The following is an 18,462-nucleotide window of genomic DNA, read 5'->3' as shown; positions in this document are numbered from 1 at the left end:
GAACTCCCACAAACCCCGTGAGCAGCTTCCTTGACCGCCATGCCGTTTAATTGCCTCTTCCACTAAGCCAAGCTGGATTGTGAGCTGCACATCACTGCTGATGAGAAAGTGGAGGAGAAAGTGCTCCGGGAAGAAAGACATTGTCTCCTCCGTGGCTCGCAACACTGGCCACACATGGGAATCATGCAGGGGTTTTCAACAGCGCAGATGCCTGGGTTCCATGCCGAGACTGGGGTTTAATTGGTGCCTGTGCGGCCCGAGGGAAGAACTTGCTGAAGTCCCCCAGTGACTGCCAATGCACAGGAAGTATCTTTACATTTTATCAAGATGTCACCCTTCAGAGGACATTGGTTCTGTGCTTGTCAACTTTCCGTCCCTGGAACAAATGCTCATGTAGAGACAATGGCAAGTTTGGCCCACAGTTGTGGAGTTTTAATTCCATGGCTGGCTGGCCCCATGGCTTTGGGGCTGTGATGAAGCAGCACACCACTGGGGTAGGGATGTGACAAAGGAAGGCTGTCCCCTCATGACCAGAGAGAGGCAAGAAGGAAGAGCCCAGAGTCCCAAAATTTCTTTGAGGCATGTCTGCAGTGATCCATACCTCCTTGTATGCCATAATGCTTCCTCCTAGTACACACAGAGACCAAGCCCTTACCGAGGGAGTCTTTATGGGATTTTCCAGACGAAGCTATGGCAGACCGAATCAGATCCTGACAGTATGCCTATTTATAAAAAATATCTCTTGAAAAAGGGATGAGGAAAAAAAAGTTTTGTTTTGTCTTTTTTTTTGGTTGGGGGAAGAAAGTTCCCCCGTGGTATCCAGTAGAACCATCAATTACTACAAGGAGATGATCCAGCCATCTGGGAGAAATCCCTGGTTATGCCATTGATTGATTTCTTCTAGTAGGGATGATTTCAAGTCACCTACAGTTTAACAACCAGTGCTGAAAATTCCTGAAGATGTTAAGAGCAGGCTCGTGAACCAGGAATTGTCTAGGAATTGAAGTTATCCCTGTGTTTTCCTCTCCTCTGGGGTGGGGGTTGATCCCACTTACAGGGTATATATATATTTTGATCACATGACCAACTTCCTGTAGTTTGTATGTGCTTTCCAAGTTCCTGTGTTGGGAACTTACTCTCCAAAGACATTAATGACATTTGGAGCCTTTGGGAGGTTCTCTGGCTCAGACAGAGGGTCTCAATGGTGGTAATAGCGGGTTTATAAGAGGAGAGTGACCAATGTTAGCACACTTGTTCTGTCTTGTCATATGATGTCCTCTGCTGCGTTGTGACCCTCACCAGATGCCATGACTGGACTCTTGGATTTATCAGTTTCCAAAATGGAGAACTAAATCAAACTCTGGGGTTTATAAACCTCCTCGTCTCCTCTATCTTGTTACAGAAACAGAAAGCTACGACACCCAAGTACGCAATATCTTGTTGTTTCTAGAAAGCCAACTGATTGTTCAGTAAGAGTGCTGGTCGCCCCCCTGTCCCAGAGCATTATGGGAGGAGGAAGGTGCACTGAGTCGCTGGGCGGGGTCTGCCCCCTCCCTCCCAAGAACTCTATGGAATACTTACAAGCAATGTACTACTGTGCGGCCTTCCCCGCCGTTGTATTCCTCCTGCCACTTGTCCACTTGGCGGATGAGCTTCAGGAAGGAGCGCTTGGACACGGGCGTGTCCCTGTACATTGGCCAGCCCAGGAACTGGAACTGCTGAACCATCCGATGCCCATCCTGAGGCTGCAGAGTGAGAGGCGCCAGTCAGGGAGTGGAGGGAACAGCACCCTTTACCTTACTGGATTCCGGGGCCCTGGTTCCTCCCACTTGATCTTCCTATCGGAGTAAAGTATTATCCAGGAGCCTCAAGCCAGCAGATAACAAGGGGTGATTCTGCAGGCCTGGAGAGTTAAGACCGTAATCTCTTGTGGTTATAAAGAGCCAGGTGTTTTAAGTGACAGGCCAGAGATAAACAGGAGTGGAGCAGAACACTTACATTTTGTAAAAGCCGAGAGAAAAATAACAAAGGACTGACCATGTGGTGTTTTGTGTGGACAAATGGCTTCACTTTAGCTACAAGTAAATTAAGGGGACGGGACAGCCTGTAACCTAGAAATGCTTGTGAGCCCGATGTGATGCAGTTTATACCCTGGTTTCTCTATAATACGGCTTTGCTTAATGCTTAGGCTTCTGCTTTGCTGCCAATAGTTAATTAATCACCACGTATAATTAAACAGGATTGCGGAATTCAAATTATGTATTGCTGGCCTCAGTGTTCAGAGGAGCCGCTTGGCACTTGGTGGCACCCGACATAGGTGGGTCTCTCAGCACGCTTTCCTTGCCAGCTGTTTCTCCTCCTCTGCCTCAGCCTCCCCTCTTCCCAGACCTGTGACTGACAGATGCTTCTGGACTCCGTTTTGGGGTTCCTTTTTCTCCCGTGATCTCACTGTTTGATTACATTCACTGTCGTGACTTCGGGTATCACAAGCCAGTCACCGTTTAGACCTCTCTCCTGAATGTCACCCTCATGCACTCAAAAGCCAAGCTCGGGGGCTTACATAGTCATCCCAAACCTACTGTGCCCCAAATTGGACCTCAGCTCAGCTCCTTGCCCCAGATGATCTGTTTTTCCCTCAGGCAAAACCAATTCCAGTTAATGACAATCACACCACTTCCTTCTTAGGATCCACATCTTGAGAGTCACCTTGACTCTCTGGGACCTTGCTGCTCCAGCCTCCGGACCTAGCCATCTCTCTCTACTGCTTACTACCTCCAATTGCCACCACTCCTGTCCTACCACTGCCCTTCGTCACCTGGTCCTTCTGTCCATCTGTCAAGGCAGAGGCAGATGTGAATCAATCTGGAGACGCAGTTCTTTTGAAAACCCTGCAGTGGCTCAACGGCTCCTCATTTGCTTCCCAACGAGAGTCTGCTAGCGGTGGTGGGCAAGGCCCTGCCAGTCCTGAGCTCTCTTCCTCAGTGCCTCCTGCCTTAGCTTACTGTTCTCCAGCTCCACCATAGAGCCCTTGTGTGGCCATTTCTGCTTGAGAGCTGTCTTCCTAGAGAGGTCACGCCTCCTCCCTTCCTTCCTCGGAGTCCGCTCACATGGGATGCCTACTGAAAACGGCGACTGTGACAGCCCCGGGACATGACCTCATACTTTTGTTCCTTTAGCATGTATCCCTGTCTAGCACCCCGTGACTCTATCTGCTATACCTTTTATCTGCTGTCTTGGTTTCAGTCGGGACTCTCCTTTGGAAAGCTCACTTTCTGCCACCCCGACTACGTCAGTTTAGCAAGATCCTCCCCTCCAGTGAGCGACCACTTCATACCTGATCAGGTTCTTCAGACTCCCCCGTACCCTAATGATGCCAGTTCTCTCTGGCCCATCCTCAGCAAGAATTCCCTTGTCTTGGTTTTCTATCTGCTGATCCCTGCCTGTCCTAGGCTAGACTCTCGCACTTTCCTGGCTGGATTCAGGTAGCATCTGCCACAGTGGTTCATGTCAATAGCACTGAACATTGAACAAAGTCTTTCTTATTGTGCCTGAACATGTTAGTAACTCTCTCTTTAACTAGTTTCCCGTTAGCGTACGGGTCCCATCAGGCAAGGGATCTCTTTTGTTGACTGAGACCTTCCAATCCCTTAGGACAGAGCCTGAGAGAGAGCAGACATGTCAACATTCCATAAGACAATAGCAAAACCCCATTTCAAGCACCCTGGGTCCCGCCCCGGCTCTTACTCTGGAGGCGTTGTAAATCCTGAAGATCCTACTGATGATGTCTTCCTCCAAGTCCGCAGACACAAATTCCACCTGGATGGGGCCATGCCTGTGCACTCCATTTTCTGGCCAGTACTGTGGACACAACTGAACCCAAAAACCAGAGAGACAAGTGTGGTGACTGGACAAAGTCAGCATCTACATAATCCTTTCAACTTCAGTTCCTTTTCTTCCTAAAAGGCTCAAACACCAGGACTCTCATGGTGGCTGTGTCCTCAACCATACTTCTCATCCTCTGGCGGTTTTCTCAAAAAAACATATGATAGCCAGGGATAAGATTCAGAACTGGCAACCGTGCAGGCCTGGATTGTCATAGTTTTTTAAACAAACTGATATTCCACAGAAAGCAGGATCCACAGGTTGGACTTGCTTTTTTGATGACTTTTACTTTTGTAATGGTCTCATATACCACGGTCATGTGTTGCAAGGGTTGATTTATACAATCAAGATTGCAAAGTAAATTCTGTTAATAGTGAGTCAACTGAGACAACATCCTCTCTTTTCTCCCTCTCTATCCATGACAAAGAGCAAGAGAGAAAACAGGATAACCAAGACTACTCTTTATATTAGCTGGGTTTGTTGGATTTAGAAACTAATTAATTTTTAAATAATGTTTCCATGGGATTTTTTTCTTCCTCATCAGCATTCCCTAGTGACAAGTTATTAAACCACCTTGTCAAACAATAGCGTTCAGATGTCTGTTTCCCTTTTGACACCCAAGGGTGCCCACTGTTAAGATTGAAAGGCATGATGTCAGAAAGCCGAGAAGGCAGGAAAAGCCGTAACAACCACATTTGAACAGCTCTGCCCATTTCTCTGCGGACAGGGCTGGCTTTGCTCTCTGCTTATTTTTGAAGTTCAAGCGCCTGATCAAATGCTTGTCATTTACACCGCAGAAATATGAATGGCCCAGGCTGGCATCTGGCTTCTGGCACACTGTGTCCTACATTCTGCCCAAGGAAACCATGTAGAAAATGGCTTAAATGGCGCAGAACACATCCACGAGCTGATCCGATAAATACTTAAAGCGGTCTCGTGGCAGTCTTGTAGACTAGCGAAGCCTCCGAGTTCCAATGCTCAGTTTAGCATTTGCTAAAAGACAGAGTCCCAGGAGCCTCCCCCTTGCCCCTCCCCTCCCCCATGCCCATCAGCTCTGTCTGCTGAATAGAATGGGAATCTTTTTGTCTCTCTGACTGCCAGTCAGCCAAGGCTTGGTTGGAGTCCAGACAGTGTGAGTCTAGAATGCGGCTTCAGCATTCAGATGCTGTGCTCTTAGACACCACCAGCATTGCTGACCCGTGGTGAAGGTGACCCAATGTACCTTCACGGTAGGGACAAGGCAAACTGACTCTACACAGGAACACATCCTGTACCCAGTGCCTGGCCCTTAAATTTGTGAAATCTAACTGCTGTCTGGAGTTAGAAGGACTGTTCTTGGTTCTATTGAACTGGGTGTGCTTTTGTAAATAGTGACAATCTGTTCTGAGGGCAGGGAGGAGGGAGAAGTCTAGAACACTGAAGCTAAGCCAAAAGGAGTGGATAAGAACAAGGACTGTCATTGTTCCTCCTCCAGCTAGCTTCTGAGCGAGAGCCTGAACCGTATACTGCAGGGTTGCCACCTGGAAACCCCTAGCTGTGTACGGAAGCTTTAATGGCAACAGAATGGATTTCAGGAAAGAAACATCTTCTGTTTAGATGCTGAAACTGTCCAGGAGCCCCCACCAGCACTCCTGCTCTATTTAAAAATAAAAATTCTCAACTGGATAAAAAATTAATTAATTCCCAAACAAGTTTACTCATAATATCAAGCTCCAAGTTTCCCTCATGCCCTCTGTCATGTAGTGACTTATGGGAAGAGAGTGGATTCCACTCCCAAAGGGTCTTCTCGGAGCTAAGACTCTTCTGACAGCTCCCTCCAAGAACATTCTGCTACCCTGCTCACCATGGCTTTCTGTCTCACCCCTGTGAGGGGCTCCGCTGAGTGTTCTGAGCTCATACCCTGTTTGTTTCTCTTGCTATCTTTACAAAGCATCGACAAAGTGCAAAGCTATTCTTTAAGCCCGCTTGCCCGTCTCCACTGTCCAGCCATCCTAATGTCCCGTCTTGCAGGCTCCACATGAGCAGATCTAGAAGCACAGATGCCCAAGCAGGAGGCCAAGGACAGTCTCCTGTCTCCACTAGTTGGCTGACTCTGAGATGTGTGGTCCCAGTTTGGCTTGAACTGTCTGTGCCCTTGAAGCAGCCAATGGAATTTTTTTTTAAACTTATTTATTTATTATGTATACAGTATTCTATCTGTGTGTATGCCTGCAGGCCAGAAGAGGGCACCAGACCTCATTACAGATGGTTGTGAGCCACCATGTGGTTGCTGGGACTTGAACTCAGGACCTTTGGAAGAGCAGGCAATGCTCTTAACCACTGAGCCATCTCTCCAGCCCCGCAGCCAATGGAATTTTATTTATATATTTATTCCTGCCTTTTCTTTTCCCACTCTCTGCATCTGTGCCTTTAGTCTGCCTGTCTTCTTGGTTTTCACCGGCTTTCTTTTGTAGCCTCTGATTCTCATTTGGTACCCTTGTGTTTTCATATCCTTCAACAGCCCTCTGTACACTGGCTGCGGGGCTTGTCCATCTCATCCCAACAAAGCACACACAGACTTGACCCCGTGACCTGGGCTCTATGTAGAGGAACCCCCGGACTCACCTGGGCAGGATCCACATCGTTGAGCATGACGACCGATGTGCAGTGATAATCCAAGACCAGCCGCCAGAAGTCTTTGACAGTGTTTGGCAAAGGATGCTGGGTGACTATAAATGCCGACGGCTGTTTATAGCTCTGCAAACAGAAACAAGAAAGATCCAGGTACACCCAGCTCAACAAGAGGGAAGGCAGCAGACTTATTTTGTGCACACGGAGAGGCGTGGCACAAAACACTGAACATATTAGTGATTGTTGAATTCTATCACCATTGTCCACACCAAAATGAAATAAAAATAAACGTCCCGTGAAACTATGGTGAAATACCCTCACTTTAACGCCATGGGAACTTCATTGTTATTTCTTAACATTTTTTATTTAATATTTCTGACGGGCCATATTGGTTCTTCATATTACAAATTTTAGTGGAGAAAGTTTCCGTTTACTTTAATAAACTAAGTTCAATGACAGTAGTTCTGGTTTTTCCAGAACCTGTTTGCTTGTCATGAATCTGGGTGACAGTGTTACTTATCCCTGCCATAAAAGATATGCAGGCTTTTGTCGGCGCCAGGAGTTTGAAACAAGCTCAAGCCCCCTTTACGGTGTCACCCCAACAGAATTAAACTTCCACAGTAGCACTGAAAATGCCCATTTGCTCTCTTGTCAGCTGAACAGCAAGAAGCAAACAGACCGGCAGGAGGCAATGAGTTGTGCTTCCTTCCCATGTTAATTGCGGCCTGAATAAGGAAGAAGGGGAACTAAACAATGCTGTCAATCACAGCAGCCCCTTTCCCTGCCAAAGGACAGAAGAGCTGCCTCTTGCTCCCTGGCCAGCAGGCTAAAACCCTGACAGCGTAGCTTAGGTGGGCTTCAATTCTGAGTGCTTGAGTAGGAACCTCTGCCTTACACCGAGCCACCCCTGGAATGCGAGATCTATTCCTGTAGTTGTTGGAAAAAATAGCTGGCCTTTTAAAAGGTCAGAGGGCATGTAAACTTCTTGGGGCTCCGCCTCAAGGACACACATATTCTGTCTGTCCTTCCGGAAGTGCTTACATCCATCAGGGCTGCGTTAATGTAGTTGCTACTCTCCCCATCGATGGTGATGAGGAAGGGCAGGCAGCGGTCCGGAGGCAGGATGTCCATACAGCGGTTTTTCTCGTGGTTCCGGGGTAGGAGCGCAATGCTGCAGTCCTCCACTCGCAGGGTGGGAGTCACCATGTTGAGAGTCTGTAGGAGAAATGGGGGGGGGGGGATGTGCAGCTCCAGTCAGCTCACCCCAGGTGGCCGATTTCATGCTTGACGGTATGGATACATGTACGAAAACACTGCATTGCACCCCATAAACATGTGCAGTTATAATGTGCCAATTGAGAAAATGAGACACAATTGAGAAACTCCCGAGGAAGTGTGGGTTGATAAAATGTTCTAGGAAGGCTGTATGGGTCAACTAATTCCTTTAAAAAGACGAACGAGGCCGAGGATGGCTTGGTCTCATGCTCAGCTGCCTGCAAGCTAGTCACCCCCCACACCTTGAATTCTACCAGCTCCATCTCTCTTTCGTCCTTGGGTTTTGTCTCCATACAATGCCTATCAGCCATAGGAGGCGGAGGCAGAGGCAGAGGCAGAGGCGAGCGACCTTGTACATCCATAGCATACAGCATCATCAACTCTAACTAGAGCGGGGCAACTGAAAATCTGGGAGGCAAAAAATTGGGAGAGAGTTGGCCGGCCTCAAGTTAGGTACAGGTAGATAAAACCTGGATTTGACTTTTTCCTGAATGAAGATCTAGGTACACTGAGCATCCTTAAAGACCATTCCCGTAGACGGATTGTACCCATGCTTAGTTACACTATAAACCAGGCATCCTGGATCTCAGAACCAGTTGCTGGTTACTTGAAATGCAAATGGTTCTGCTAGACTGATGACTCAAAGCCAGGTAATTCCAGCCCTGAGGGTGTTCAGCCTGGTGCTGCTACAGATATTTAGGGAGCAGAGCCCAGGAGCGCAGTTAAACACGCTATCAGACAGCACCGCAGAAAAGTCCCAGCCCTGAAGTGGAGAAGAGAGTCTCCCTAAAGAGGACGGCCTCCCAGCCCCTCCCACTTGGATCCCCACTTACCCGGAATTCCTCTTTAATTTGGCTTGAGTTTGTCTGTGGGTCCAATTTGTTCATGTCGTAATACAGAGACCTGATTTGGGAAGCAGGGATGGAGGTGTCTCCACAGAGACAGGCTTCCAGGATCGCATCATGGATAAACACGTACTGTTCCTGAAGAAGCAGACGGACGAAGTCAGTGATGAAGAACTCGGGGTGAACCCAGAGAGCCAGAGAAGGAAGAGGGTAGTGTGTTGTCAGCCCTATTTCCTCAAGATGTCAGGGCAATGCATCCATGGCAGAGGAACAAGCATCATAAAGGCCCTGGGGATAGGAGGCGAGGTTGTCTCATGTCCTAACCCTGTTTCCGACAGCTGGCATGCTGTCCTATTAAGAATAGGAGGAAGCAGACTAGCTTCATGAAGAACATTACACAGATTGATCAAGGCACGTGGGACAGTGGCTGAAACACCTCTCTAATTCTGATACCTCAGATTCATAACTCAGTATCTCAGATGAGGACTGAGCATAATTCGGTTGATGATGGGAGAATTTCCTAATCAAGTTCACGATATGGAAAACAGTCCAGGGAAACTTGACTTGGCTCTGAAGACAGTTATGACTATTAGGAATGACTTATTCTGAATCATTAATTAATGATGCCGATAATTCTAATAAGTCCAGAACACGGCACTTTTACATGTGTATAGTCTACAGTTAAAAGATGAGCTCTCTAAAACATGGGGTGCAGCTCTGTGACGGAGCACTTGCCTTCCATGTGCAAGCCCCTGGATTTGGTCCCCCTATTGCCATATCAATACACAAATGGAACAATTATTCCTCTAATTGAGACTTGGCAGAGACTTTTCCTAGAATTAATTTTCACTGTCTTTATTATTGATCTTCAATTGTATGAAATGTCAAAGGCTTTCTTTTTTTAAAAAATATTTATTTATTTATTATGTATACAATATTCTGTCTGTGTGTATGCCTGCGGGCCAGAAGAGGGCACCAGACCTTATTACAGATGGTTGTGAGCCACCGTGTGGTTGCTGGGAATTGAACACAGGACCTTTGGAAGAGCAGTCAGTGCTCTTAACCTCTGAGCCATCTCTCCAGCCCCTCAAAGGCTTTCTTCTATCATTAATTTCTATAAATAACATTTTGGAAAAGGAAGGTAAAGTGAGAAGATGTGTGTTTCAACTCTTGATCAATTGCTAAAGCATGTTAAATATGAAGCGATGATTACCATTAGATTTTAAAATATGCCCTTAGTCTAAAGAAAAGAGAAACAGAAGGCAGCATCCTTGCCTTCTAGAATTCCTGCGCTTGTTAAAAATTGCCAGGGGGTTTGTAAATGTTCCTGTATAACCTAAAAAATGTTCTTCATTCTGCTTTAGTGATCCTCCATGGGCCCTAGGTCCTGGGTCCTAGGTCCAGGGTGTAAGTTTTAGAAGTGTTAATTCTTAATAGACCTTGCATTTCAACGTTAAGAGTTGCTAATTGGTACAGAGTACTCCTACAAGTTTGGCAAAGTCCCATGATGCCAGGTGACAGGGAAGAACTATTTCGGGCTAGCAGGCTGGTCGTCTTCTAATGTCTGAAGGAGAATGAATCCCTGAAACTTCCTGGCAGATAGATGCCTTGCTATTCTCAGGAGCTGCCCCGCTCTGCTGCTCAGCTAGTTTACAGGACAGACTGAACAGAAACAGTGTTGGGACCTTGGATGCTTAATGTAGAGGCTCTTCTGAGTCCCTTGGCAGGGACGGCTGTGCGAATTTAGGTTGAGGGCTACAGATCCCAGTACTTGGAAAACTCCTGGCACCAGAATCTGCAAGTTGAAAAGTCCTTTTTTTTTGTTTGTTTTTGAAAGAATGGACAAAAGAAGGATGAAGGAAGGGAAGAGGCAGGCGGAGGGAGGAGGCAGGGGGAGGGAAGGAGGGGGAAAACGGGGAGGAAAGGAGGAGGGAGAGGGAAGGAGGAAGGAGGGAGGAGGCAGGGGGAGGGAGGGAGGATGCAGAGAGTGTGGGCAGCATGAGGGAGTCAGGCGTTGGCAAGTACAGCGCTTTTCTTCTAGGGTATGGTAGAAACAGTTGGCAGGCTTCTTTGGCCCAAGGAGGTGGGTATACAGGACAGTGGGGACTAAGCCACGGGCTAAAGGGCAGCTGCAGTACCTCTGTCTGCACCATGTTGACTCTCCTGGACCGAAGCTCCCTGACACAGTTGTAGATGTCCACCACTCCTTCCCTTTCTGCCATGTCCAACATGATGTCGATGACTATGAAGCAGCCCGTCCTCCCTGCACCAGCGCTGCATGGGAAGACGCGGCTTTCAGCAGAGGAAAAGGACCATCATGGCGCTCCTACTTCCTAAGATCGTCCGCCACTAGACGGTCTGCGGCTCAGGCATTAGGCACATTTAAAACGTTGCACACCTATCAACTTGATCCAGTTAGAACTAGAACATTTTCATCATCCTCTCTGTGAAACCCCGTACCCAATAAATGTTTCATGGCTCCTCCACGAGCAGGCGCCGGGAGCTCTCCTTACCTGCAGTGTACCACCAACGGGCCGGCATTAGGTGGACTCTTGGATTTGACCTGCCGGACAAATCCAAGCAGACCAGTGGCGTGGTAGGGGACCCCGTGATCTGGCCAACCCGTGAAGTGAAACTGTCTGATCTCTCGGATTTCATGGATGCCCCTCTGTAGTCCACAGGCCAGGTACAACGGGAGGAGAACACAGAGAAAGTGATGATAAGCAAGTGAAGGTGGGCACAAATCACCCCTAGGCAAGCCTAGGGCAGAAACCACAGAACCCTGGGGCAGAAGGCCATTTGTTACACCCAATTTGGAAGCCTTATGACATTGAGCTGTTTACAGGTGTGAAAGGGGAGGTGATGTTTGGGGTCATGCTAATTTATACATGCAACTCCTGGAGATGAATGGGTCTTTTCGGTTCACCCCCAAATGTTCTTTCTTACGAAGCAGACTGCGTTAAAAAGCTTTTCACTAACAGATACTGGGATTTTAAGACCCCTGTCCTGGCTCCAGGGACTTGCATGGAGCGCGCGCGCGCACATACACACACACACACACCCCGCCAGGGTTTAGAAAATGTTTGCGGAGAGGATAAATAAGAATTCCTTTTCAAACAGACAGACCAGCATATCTGTTTTCATCTGTGGCACAGTTAGGTTTTTCTTTTTTTACTGTAATCAAATGTGTCGCTCGTTCATTCAAACACCAGCAACTCTGTGACTATGAATCCTTCAAGTGTCAAGGTGCCAGAGTTCCAGAACTATGACGGTGCCTCGTCCTGTCTCAAGGGGCATTTCCTCTGTGGAAGCAGGCGTGTCAGAAAACACGAGGGTCAAGAAGTGCTTTGACTGGATTCTTCTGCTTGGCCAGAGGGTTGAAGACGGGAAACTGCCTGAACCTGAACTGACTGAAGGGACGCAGGAAGGGAAGAGATGTCATGCTTATTTTGGCTTTCAATTTGCTCTTTTTATTTTCATTTGTTTTTAATGTGTAGGAGGGCTTTGCCTGAATGCATCTAAGTGCACTGCATGCATCTCTGGTGCTCACAGAGGTCACAGGGCACAGGATCTCCTGGAACTGGAGCTAAGGACCGTTGTAAGTAACCATGCATAGGCAGGCACACATACATGGAGGCCAGACAAGAACATTGGGTATTTCTTCTATTGTTCACTCTCCACCTTTTTTCAGACATAGGGTTTCTCACTGACCCTGAACCTCAATGGTCCAGTTTCTTTGGATGGCCAGTGAGCTCAAAGGTCTGCCTGTCTCTGTTCTCTCAATGATGAGGCTACAAACACACAATTTGCTATGGATGATGGGGAGCTGAACTCAGGCTATCTTGATTGCACAGCAAGGCCGCCATATCCAAAGAGCCATTGCCTAGTCCCAAAGTCTGCTTGGAGAACAGAAATTACCTTTAAAACCAAGACTAGAAGTAAATCTTGAACCCACTGGCTTTACTGTTTCCCTACATGTGGACTTTGCTTTTATTACATCTTACAGATGAACAGGTCTTACCAGATTCTCTACTAATCATTCGCAAATGTTTAGTTATGTGTTATTATGGGCTGGGAAAGGGTGGGAGACATGAGTCCATAATTTAAAATAAGACTCATTTGGTATATAAAATATTTAAAATAAGACTCATTTGATATATAAAATATTTAAAATAAGGCTCATTTGGTATTTGCTATCAGTATGTTACTGTGTCTTTCATATAGTGATACACCCAACGCCAAAAGCTCTATTGTCTGTGAAAGTCCTATTGTTTACTGGAGTCTGAACAGTAAAGAAGCAAACACACAGCAACTCACGGTGCAAATGACCTAAAAAGGCTCCAGGATCCTAGAATAATGATACTAGGTAGTTAAAAGCCAAATTTCCTCACCACCGAAAAACAATAGCATTTAGCCAGCTCCAATGATCCCAATTAGGAGACAGTCAAACCACCGTCCCCCTTCTAACTTTTAGAGAGCTTGCTGCCCTGGAATTATGTACAAAGATTTGGCTAGTGGTGATCCTAACCAGGACAGCTTTGGCAATAAATGCTTATGTCCTCCAAGGGATGGGGGATGGGATCTTCCTATGCTCAATGGCACTCCCAGTGTGACATCCTTTATGAGATGGGCACCCAACTCGGGGCTTCATGACTCCTGTTTGCAGAAAGACACATGCTAGTTTTAAGGATCCAGAAAATCTGTTCCCACAACCAAGTCCCACTTCCTGATCTGCTAATGGCTGTCAGGATTGGCAAAGGAAATTGCTTCTTGTACATGAACAACCGATTCTCCTGGGGAAACAGGCAGGAGCAATCAGCAGTCATAGCCTAAGTATTTCCCAGCTGGAGGTTAATTGCATTATTTCTTTAGTTTTCATTGGAAAGGCATTAATGGTGTATAAAAGAGTGTAAATCATTTAAGGTTTCCATTCAGACCGCTGTGCCTATCCCAAAGTAGGTTTATGTCTGTGGAGTGACGGGCTGAATCATGAAGTGTGTGTGTGTCTTTAAGACAGGGCATCTTATTCCTCCTGCTTTCTCAGGGTCTCAGGGTGTCTCGCAGGCACAGAGGATATGGTTGTCACCTCCAGCTTCTATTCTGCTGAAGCAGACAAGGTCTGGGTCCATGGGGGCCTCAGAATTGCCCTTCTGACAGGATGGGTATCGTGTGCTATCTAGAACGATTCAAGATGTGGGAAAGAAAAGGGGACTGTCAGATGCAGATGTGTTCACAGAGGAAGGAACAATTGATCTGGGTCTTGAATCATAAACAGGCGTTTGCCAAATGCGCTGGTTCATTTAGGTGCCTGTTTGACAGGATTAAGGGTGATACAGACACCTCGTAAAAACAGTATTTCTTGATATGTTTGCAAGGGTGTTTCCAACCGAGTTTGACAGTTGAACCAATGGAATGGATACAGAAAATCGGCCGATATCCAGAATGAGCAGCAACAACATGGCAGAGAAAGGGGAAATTATTTTCACGTTCATACACATACTCCTTCCCCTCTCCCTCCTAACCTCCCTCCCTCTTCCTCCTTCTCCCCCATCTCAGAACTGGGTCACATTTTTCTTGTTATTTGGCATCAGAACTCCAGGTTCTCTGGCCTCTGTGCCCTTGGCCTTAAACTAATCCCACCACTGCACCAGTCCTTTGAGTTCATCTACTCCGGGCTACTGCTGTTTGGTTGCTTTGTAGTAAAGCCCAAATCTGTTTTCCACCTTTAGGTCTCTTGCTCTCAAAACAAATCTGCAGAAACCTAAAGCCCAAGTCTAACCACTTTCCTTTCTTTTGCTTTGGATGAGAAAGTTCCAAAGTCCAAGAAGTGTTCTGCAGGAGTTAAACCATAGGGTTTTCTTAATGACTCCAAGAGCCCAGTCTGAAAATCATTAACACTACATTTTGATTCTTCCAATGCTTTTGCAAGCTCCTTCCCCTTCCCCTCCCAGCACTATCTCTGCACTGTTGCCTCAGGACTGAAATAGCAGCCTGTCTGAGGAACTTCACGTAGCTGGGAAGTTATCGGAGACAACAAAAGGTTAAAAAACAGAGCAAAGAAACAAACCAACCCTCCCTTTAGCAACCAGGATGCATTTTCAGCTTGTTAGAGAGCCGCTGACTATTGCTCAAAGAACTTCGCGTTTAAGCAGTGGCTTAAGAAAAAAAAAATGCCGAGGGTCTTTTATTGCTGTTTTAATGCAGTTATTCATGAGTGCTCTTGCCAAGAGCCTTACAAAAATCCTGCAAGTGCTTTTCTTGCACAGCCTCGCTGGAGAGGGAAAAATATCGACATCAAAGTGTGAGCTTTAGAACTCGAAGAATTGAGTCAGCCAGAACTTCACATTCTTTGAAGTCCCCGAGCCTTCCAGTTGCTTACTTTTTTTTTTTTTAAAGGACGGGTATTGGAAAAAGAAGCTAGGTAGTAGGAGAAACAGATAAAAATAAACTGAAGCCTTCTCAGCTTTGTGAGACTGTCAGACATTTGGATTTGCAAACTAGGGGCGACAGTTGCAATCATCAGAGTGAATTAGACGATAAGCAGATCACGTGGTTTCCTTATATCCCAGAGACACCCTGGTTATTCTAAAACGTGCATTTAGATTCAGCGACGAGACGGGATCAGGAGGAGGGCCAGGAGCCAAGTGGCCACCAGCCTGGCCTGACCCAGCCCTCTAAGGGGTCTACTACCACTTTATGAGCGAGAGCAGAACAAATTCACGACCGTTTGACAAAGCCCAGAGCAGCCGCTGTGCATGGCTGAGTCCTGCAGAACAGGCTCTGCACAGGAGAGCCTGTGGGCTTCTAGGGAACAGAATGCCTGTCAGTTACATCACCTCCACCTCCCCACAGCGTACCTGTGGCACTTCTCTGGATGGACTGCCACTGCCGTTGGCTTCACCTCCGGCCCCTCCCTATGTCAGCAGAAAGAGGGGGGAATAAGGAGATTCCCTGTTATGGCCTACAGCGCTTCCCAGAGAAGCAGCCCTATCCATGCGTGTGGGATGAGGTGGGGTAGAACTGATGCGCAGCATTCGCCCCGGCCTGGGACGGACGTGGAAGTGAAGACAGAGGAAGGGACTGGTTCATGCAAGACTGCCGTGAACGATGGAGCCCATGTGGCCTTCCAGGGAGCTCCCTGCCGCTCAGAGAACCCTTGAGTCTCTTTTCAACTTTGGGTCTGAGAAAGCCTGAAGGAGGTGAGGTATTAGAGGAGCAGTTAGGACCTCTACCTCGGCACTTAGGCCAAGGCAGCCCTGGGAAAAACCCAAGTGGACTTTCAACGCAGGATAGACTCACCAAGCTGGAAGGGCATTTATCTCAATTCGCGAGACTTTGATTTATGAATCAAGAAAGAGAAAAGGGCAGACAAGACTCGGCCAGGTTAAGGTGAAAATAGCGCGTGGTCGACATTATCTTTGTGTTTAGCTGCAGAGTACAGACTGCTGTGAAATGGGAATGGTCGACGTTGCAGATGGAGCCGAGCCGTTAAGAGAATCAGAGGGCAAGGTGCAGTCCTGAGAAACTACCGGAGCCTACCTGCGTCCGGGGCTCAGCTCGCTCCGGCTTGCCCACTTACCTTTTCCACAGCAAATGTTCTTATCACGTATTCTGCCAGCAGCTCTGTATCTATTAGAGTCACTTTAATGTCTTTGTAGATCTCAGTGTCGTCTGGCCAGTACTTGCAACATTTTACCTACAAGAAAAACCCGAAGGAGATGATGGGTTTAGGTTTTTATTGAGTGCCTGTAATGAAAGGGGTCACACTATGATTTACAGGATAAATCTGTATGTATGAGCTGGTTGCATAGCCCCAAAGCAAGTTTGTTTGTGACTGTTTTTAGCATCACCTACTCCCCTCACTCCTGGGTTCCCAAAGAAAGGAAACGGAAGTCACGGGAAGACTGAAATTTAGGGACATGGTCTAGAATTAACGAAACGTAGTTGTTATCCCATTATAGAAAGCATTCATTCCCCATCTTCTCAGGGAAAGGCCTGGGAAAAACAAACAAGGGGAAGTTTGCGTATTTTAGTCTCTTTGAAAGTTCAGTTTCAGAAAGGGACTAAGGCTTTTTTTTGGGGAGGACTGAGCAGAAAATCTGATTCAATACTAAAGATAAAACGACTTTGCCTGGAGAGGAAAGTAGCTTTGTAACGAGTTCTAAGACTGACAGATTCTTGTCACTGTGGTTTACAGTCACAAAGGACTGTCTCTCTTTCTAAAGCTAGTTTCAGACTAGGACACCAAGTAGGGGGTTTCATTGTGATACCTTCATACATGCCTTTATACTTTGTTCATCCGTATCCCTCCTCCATATTCCTTGCCCGTTTGGGGGCTGGCTCTCTATCTCCTCCCTCCCCCTGCATTAGTACCCATTCTTCTTTCTTATGACATGTATTCCAATGCCCTCTCTACTGCCTACTTCCTTTAGGATCTTGGTGCGGGAGAATTGTCTGTATTCTGTCAATCATGTATTTTAATAAAATGCTGATTGGCCAGGCAGGGAGTATAGGTGGGTCAACCAGACAGGAAGTAGAGGCCGGGTGATGAGACAGGAGAATGCTGGAAAGAAGGAAGCCCATTTCCCCCATTCCAGCCCAGACCACCAAAGAAGCAACATGTGAGCTGCCCCTCTGAGAAAGGTACTGAGCCATGTGGCTAACATAGATAAGAATAATGGGTTAATATAAGCTACAAGAGCTAATAAGTAGCCTGAGCTAATGGACCAATCAGTTTAATAACTTATGGAGGTCTCTGTGTGATTTTCTTTGGGGCTTGCCAGCTATGGGATACCAGGTGGGACATTAACCCCAACAAGCCAGCCCCCTCATGTTACAGGATCTCCTCCTCCTCATGGTTCCTTTCTTGTTTCATCACCCCCATCCCCCCACACCTCCACACACGAATATATACACACAGATGCGTGATTACAAATCTAAGTCCCACATATATGAGAAAACACGGAATTTGTCTTTTTGAGTTTGGCTCGCTTCACTTAACAAGACAATCTCCAGTTGCATCCACTTCCTTGCAGACGTGACGATTTCATTTTTCTGTATGGCTGCATGAAATTCCATCATGTCTTTGGAGCACCTCCCACACATAATTTCCGCCCCTTATTTTCCCAAATAATCTCAATTTGCTACAGGGATCATCTGGTACAGGTGTCCTACCCAGGCAAGATCCAGAGGCCACCTCACAAGTAGAGCCCCACAAACTGATGTGTGCTGTGGCAAACTCGTTGTTTTCCAGCACTGTTCCGGAGAGTTGCTAGACAGTCTCTCATCTGGGGTGTAAGTGGATTTGAAAACTGGCTACAACTTGCATTTTCAGTTCAATCTACGACTGTCAGTTTGATTTTCTATTTCATGTTCAAGGACATACATTTACCTTAAATTTCCCCTCAAATAAGGATTTCCTCTGTGATCCACAACCATCCCTTCTGATTCATTTCTCATTCATTTCTTTCCAGGAGATACTCCCCATTCTTCAATGCACGTCTTAGATGCACCCAAGTTTTTCTCCATACATTTAAACTCTCTTTGATTCCCAAGGAGCATATTTGGTAGTTTCATACAAAACTTGGCACTTAGTTATTACTGGCCAGCAGGAAAGGGGCGATTTTGCTTATGCCTTTGCTCCTGTAGCACTTGGAGGTCACATCTTATACACGATAAATGTACAGTAGCGAGGCAGACATAGAATCAGCACGAGGAGGGAAATGCCAGGCAGTGAGCATTTTCAGAAAGGATTATGGGCTGAGAAGACTCTTTCAGAATGGCAAACATCTGTGTCACGCTAACGTTTGTAGTGTAGCTTGTGGCTGGCTAGGAATCTAGCTGCCTTTAA

General features: G+C 46.8%; 1 protein-coding gene across 9 annotated transcripts in view; it reads right to left on the bottom strand.

The window, feature by feature from the left end:
- The window catches only part of LOC121442760 (receptor-type tyrosine-protein phosphatase mu), a 695,160-nt gene that overhangs the window by 16,457 nt on the left and 660,241 nt on the right, over positions 1-18,462 (bottom strand). For 5 of the 9 annotated variants that reach the window (XM_041644372.1, XM_041644373.1, XM_041644374.1 and 2 more), the window contains 9 exons: positions 16,192-16,308; positions 15,470-15,526; positions 11,126-11,280; positions 10,751-10,886; positions 8,601-8,750; positions 7,534-7,707; positions 6,487-6,618; positions 3,745-3,870; positions 1,582-1,745 (listed from right to left, as the gene is read on the bottom strand). In XM_041644372.1, coding sequence (XP_041500306.1) covers positions 1,582-1,745; positions 3,745-3,870; positions 6,487-6,618; positions 7,534-7,707; positions 8,601-8,750; positions 10,751-10,886; positions 11,126-11,280; positions 15,470-15,526; positions 16,192-16,308 — 1,211 coding nt within the window. The remainder of the gene's footprint in view (positions 1-1,581; positions 1,746-3,744; positions 3,871-6,486; positions 6,619-7,533; positions 7,708-8,600; positions 8,751-10,750; positions 10,887-11,125; positions 11,281-15,469; positions 15,527-16,191; positions 16,309-18,462) is intronic. The other 4 variants (XM_041644376.1, XM_041644379.1, XM_041644380.1 and 1 more) reach the window with 1 other exon arrangement.

Source organism: Microtus oregoni, unplaced genomic scaffold, assembly GCF_018167655.1.
Source record: "Microtus oregoni isolate MIOR12 unplaced genomic scaffold, Mior012 000095F_ref0000231, whole genome shotgun sequence".
Classification (NCBI taxonomy): Eukaryota; Metazoa; Chordata; class Mammalia; order Rodentia; family Cricetidae; genus Microtus; species Microtus oregoni.
The sequence above is the reverse complement of the archived record's forward strand: the minus strand, read 5'-3'. Positions and strand labels throughout refer to the sequence as shown.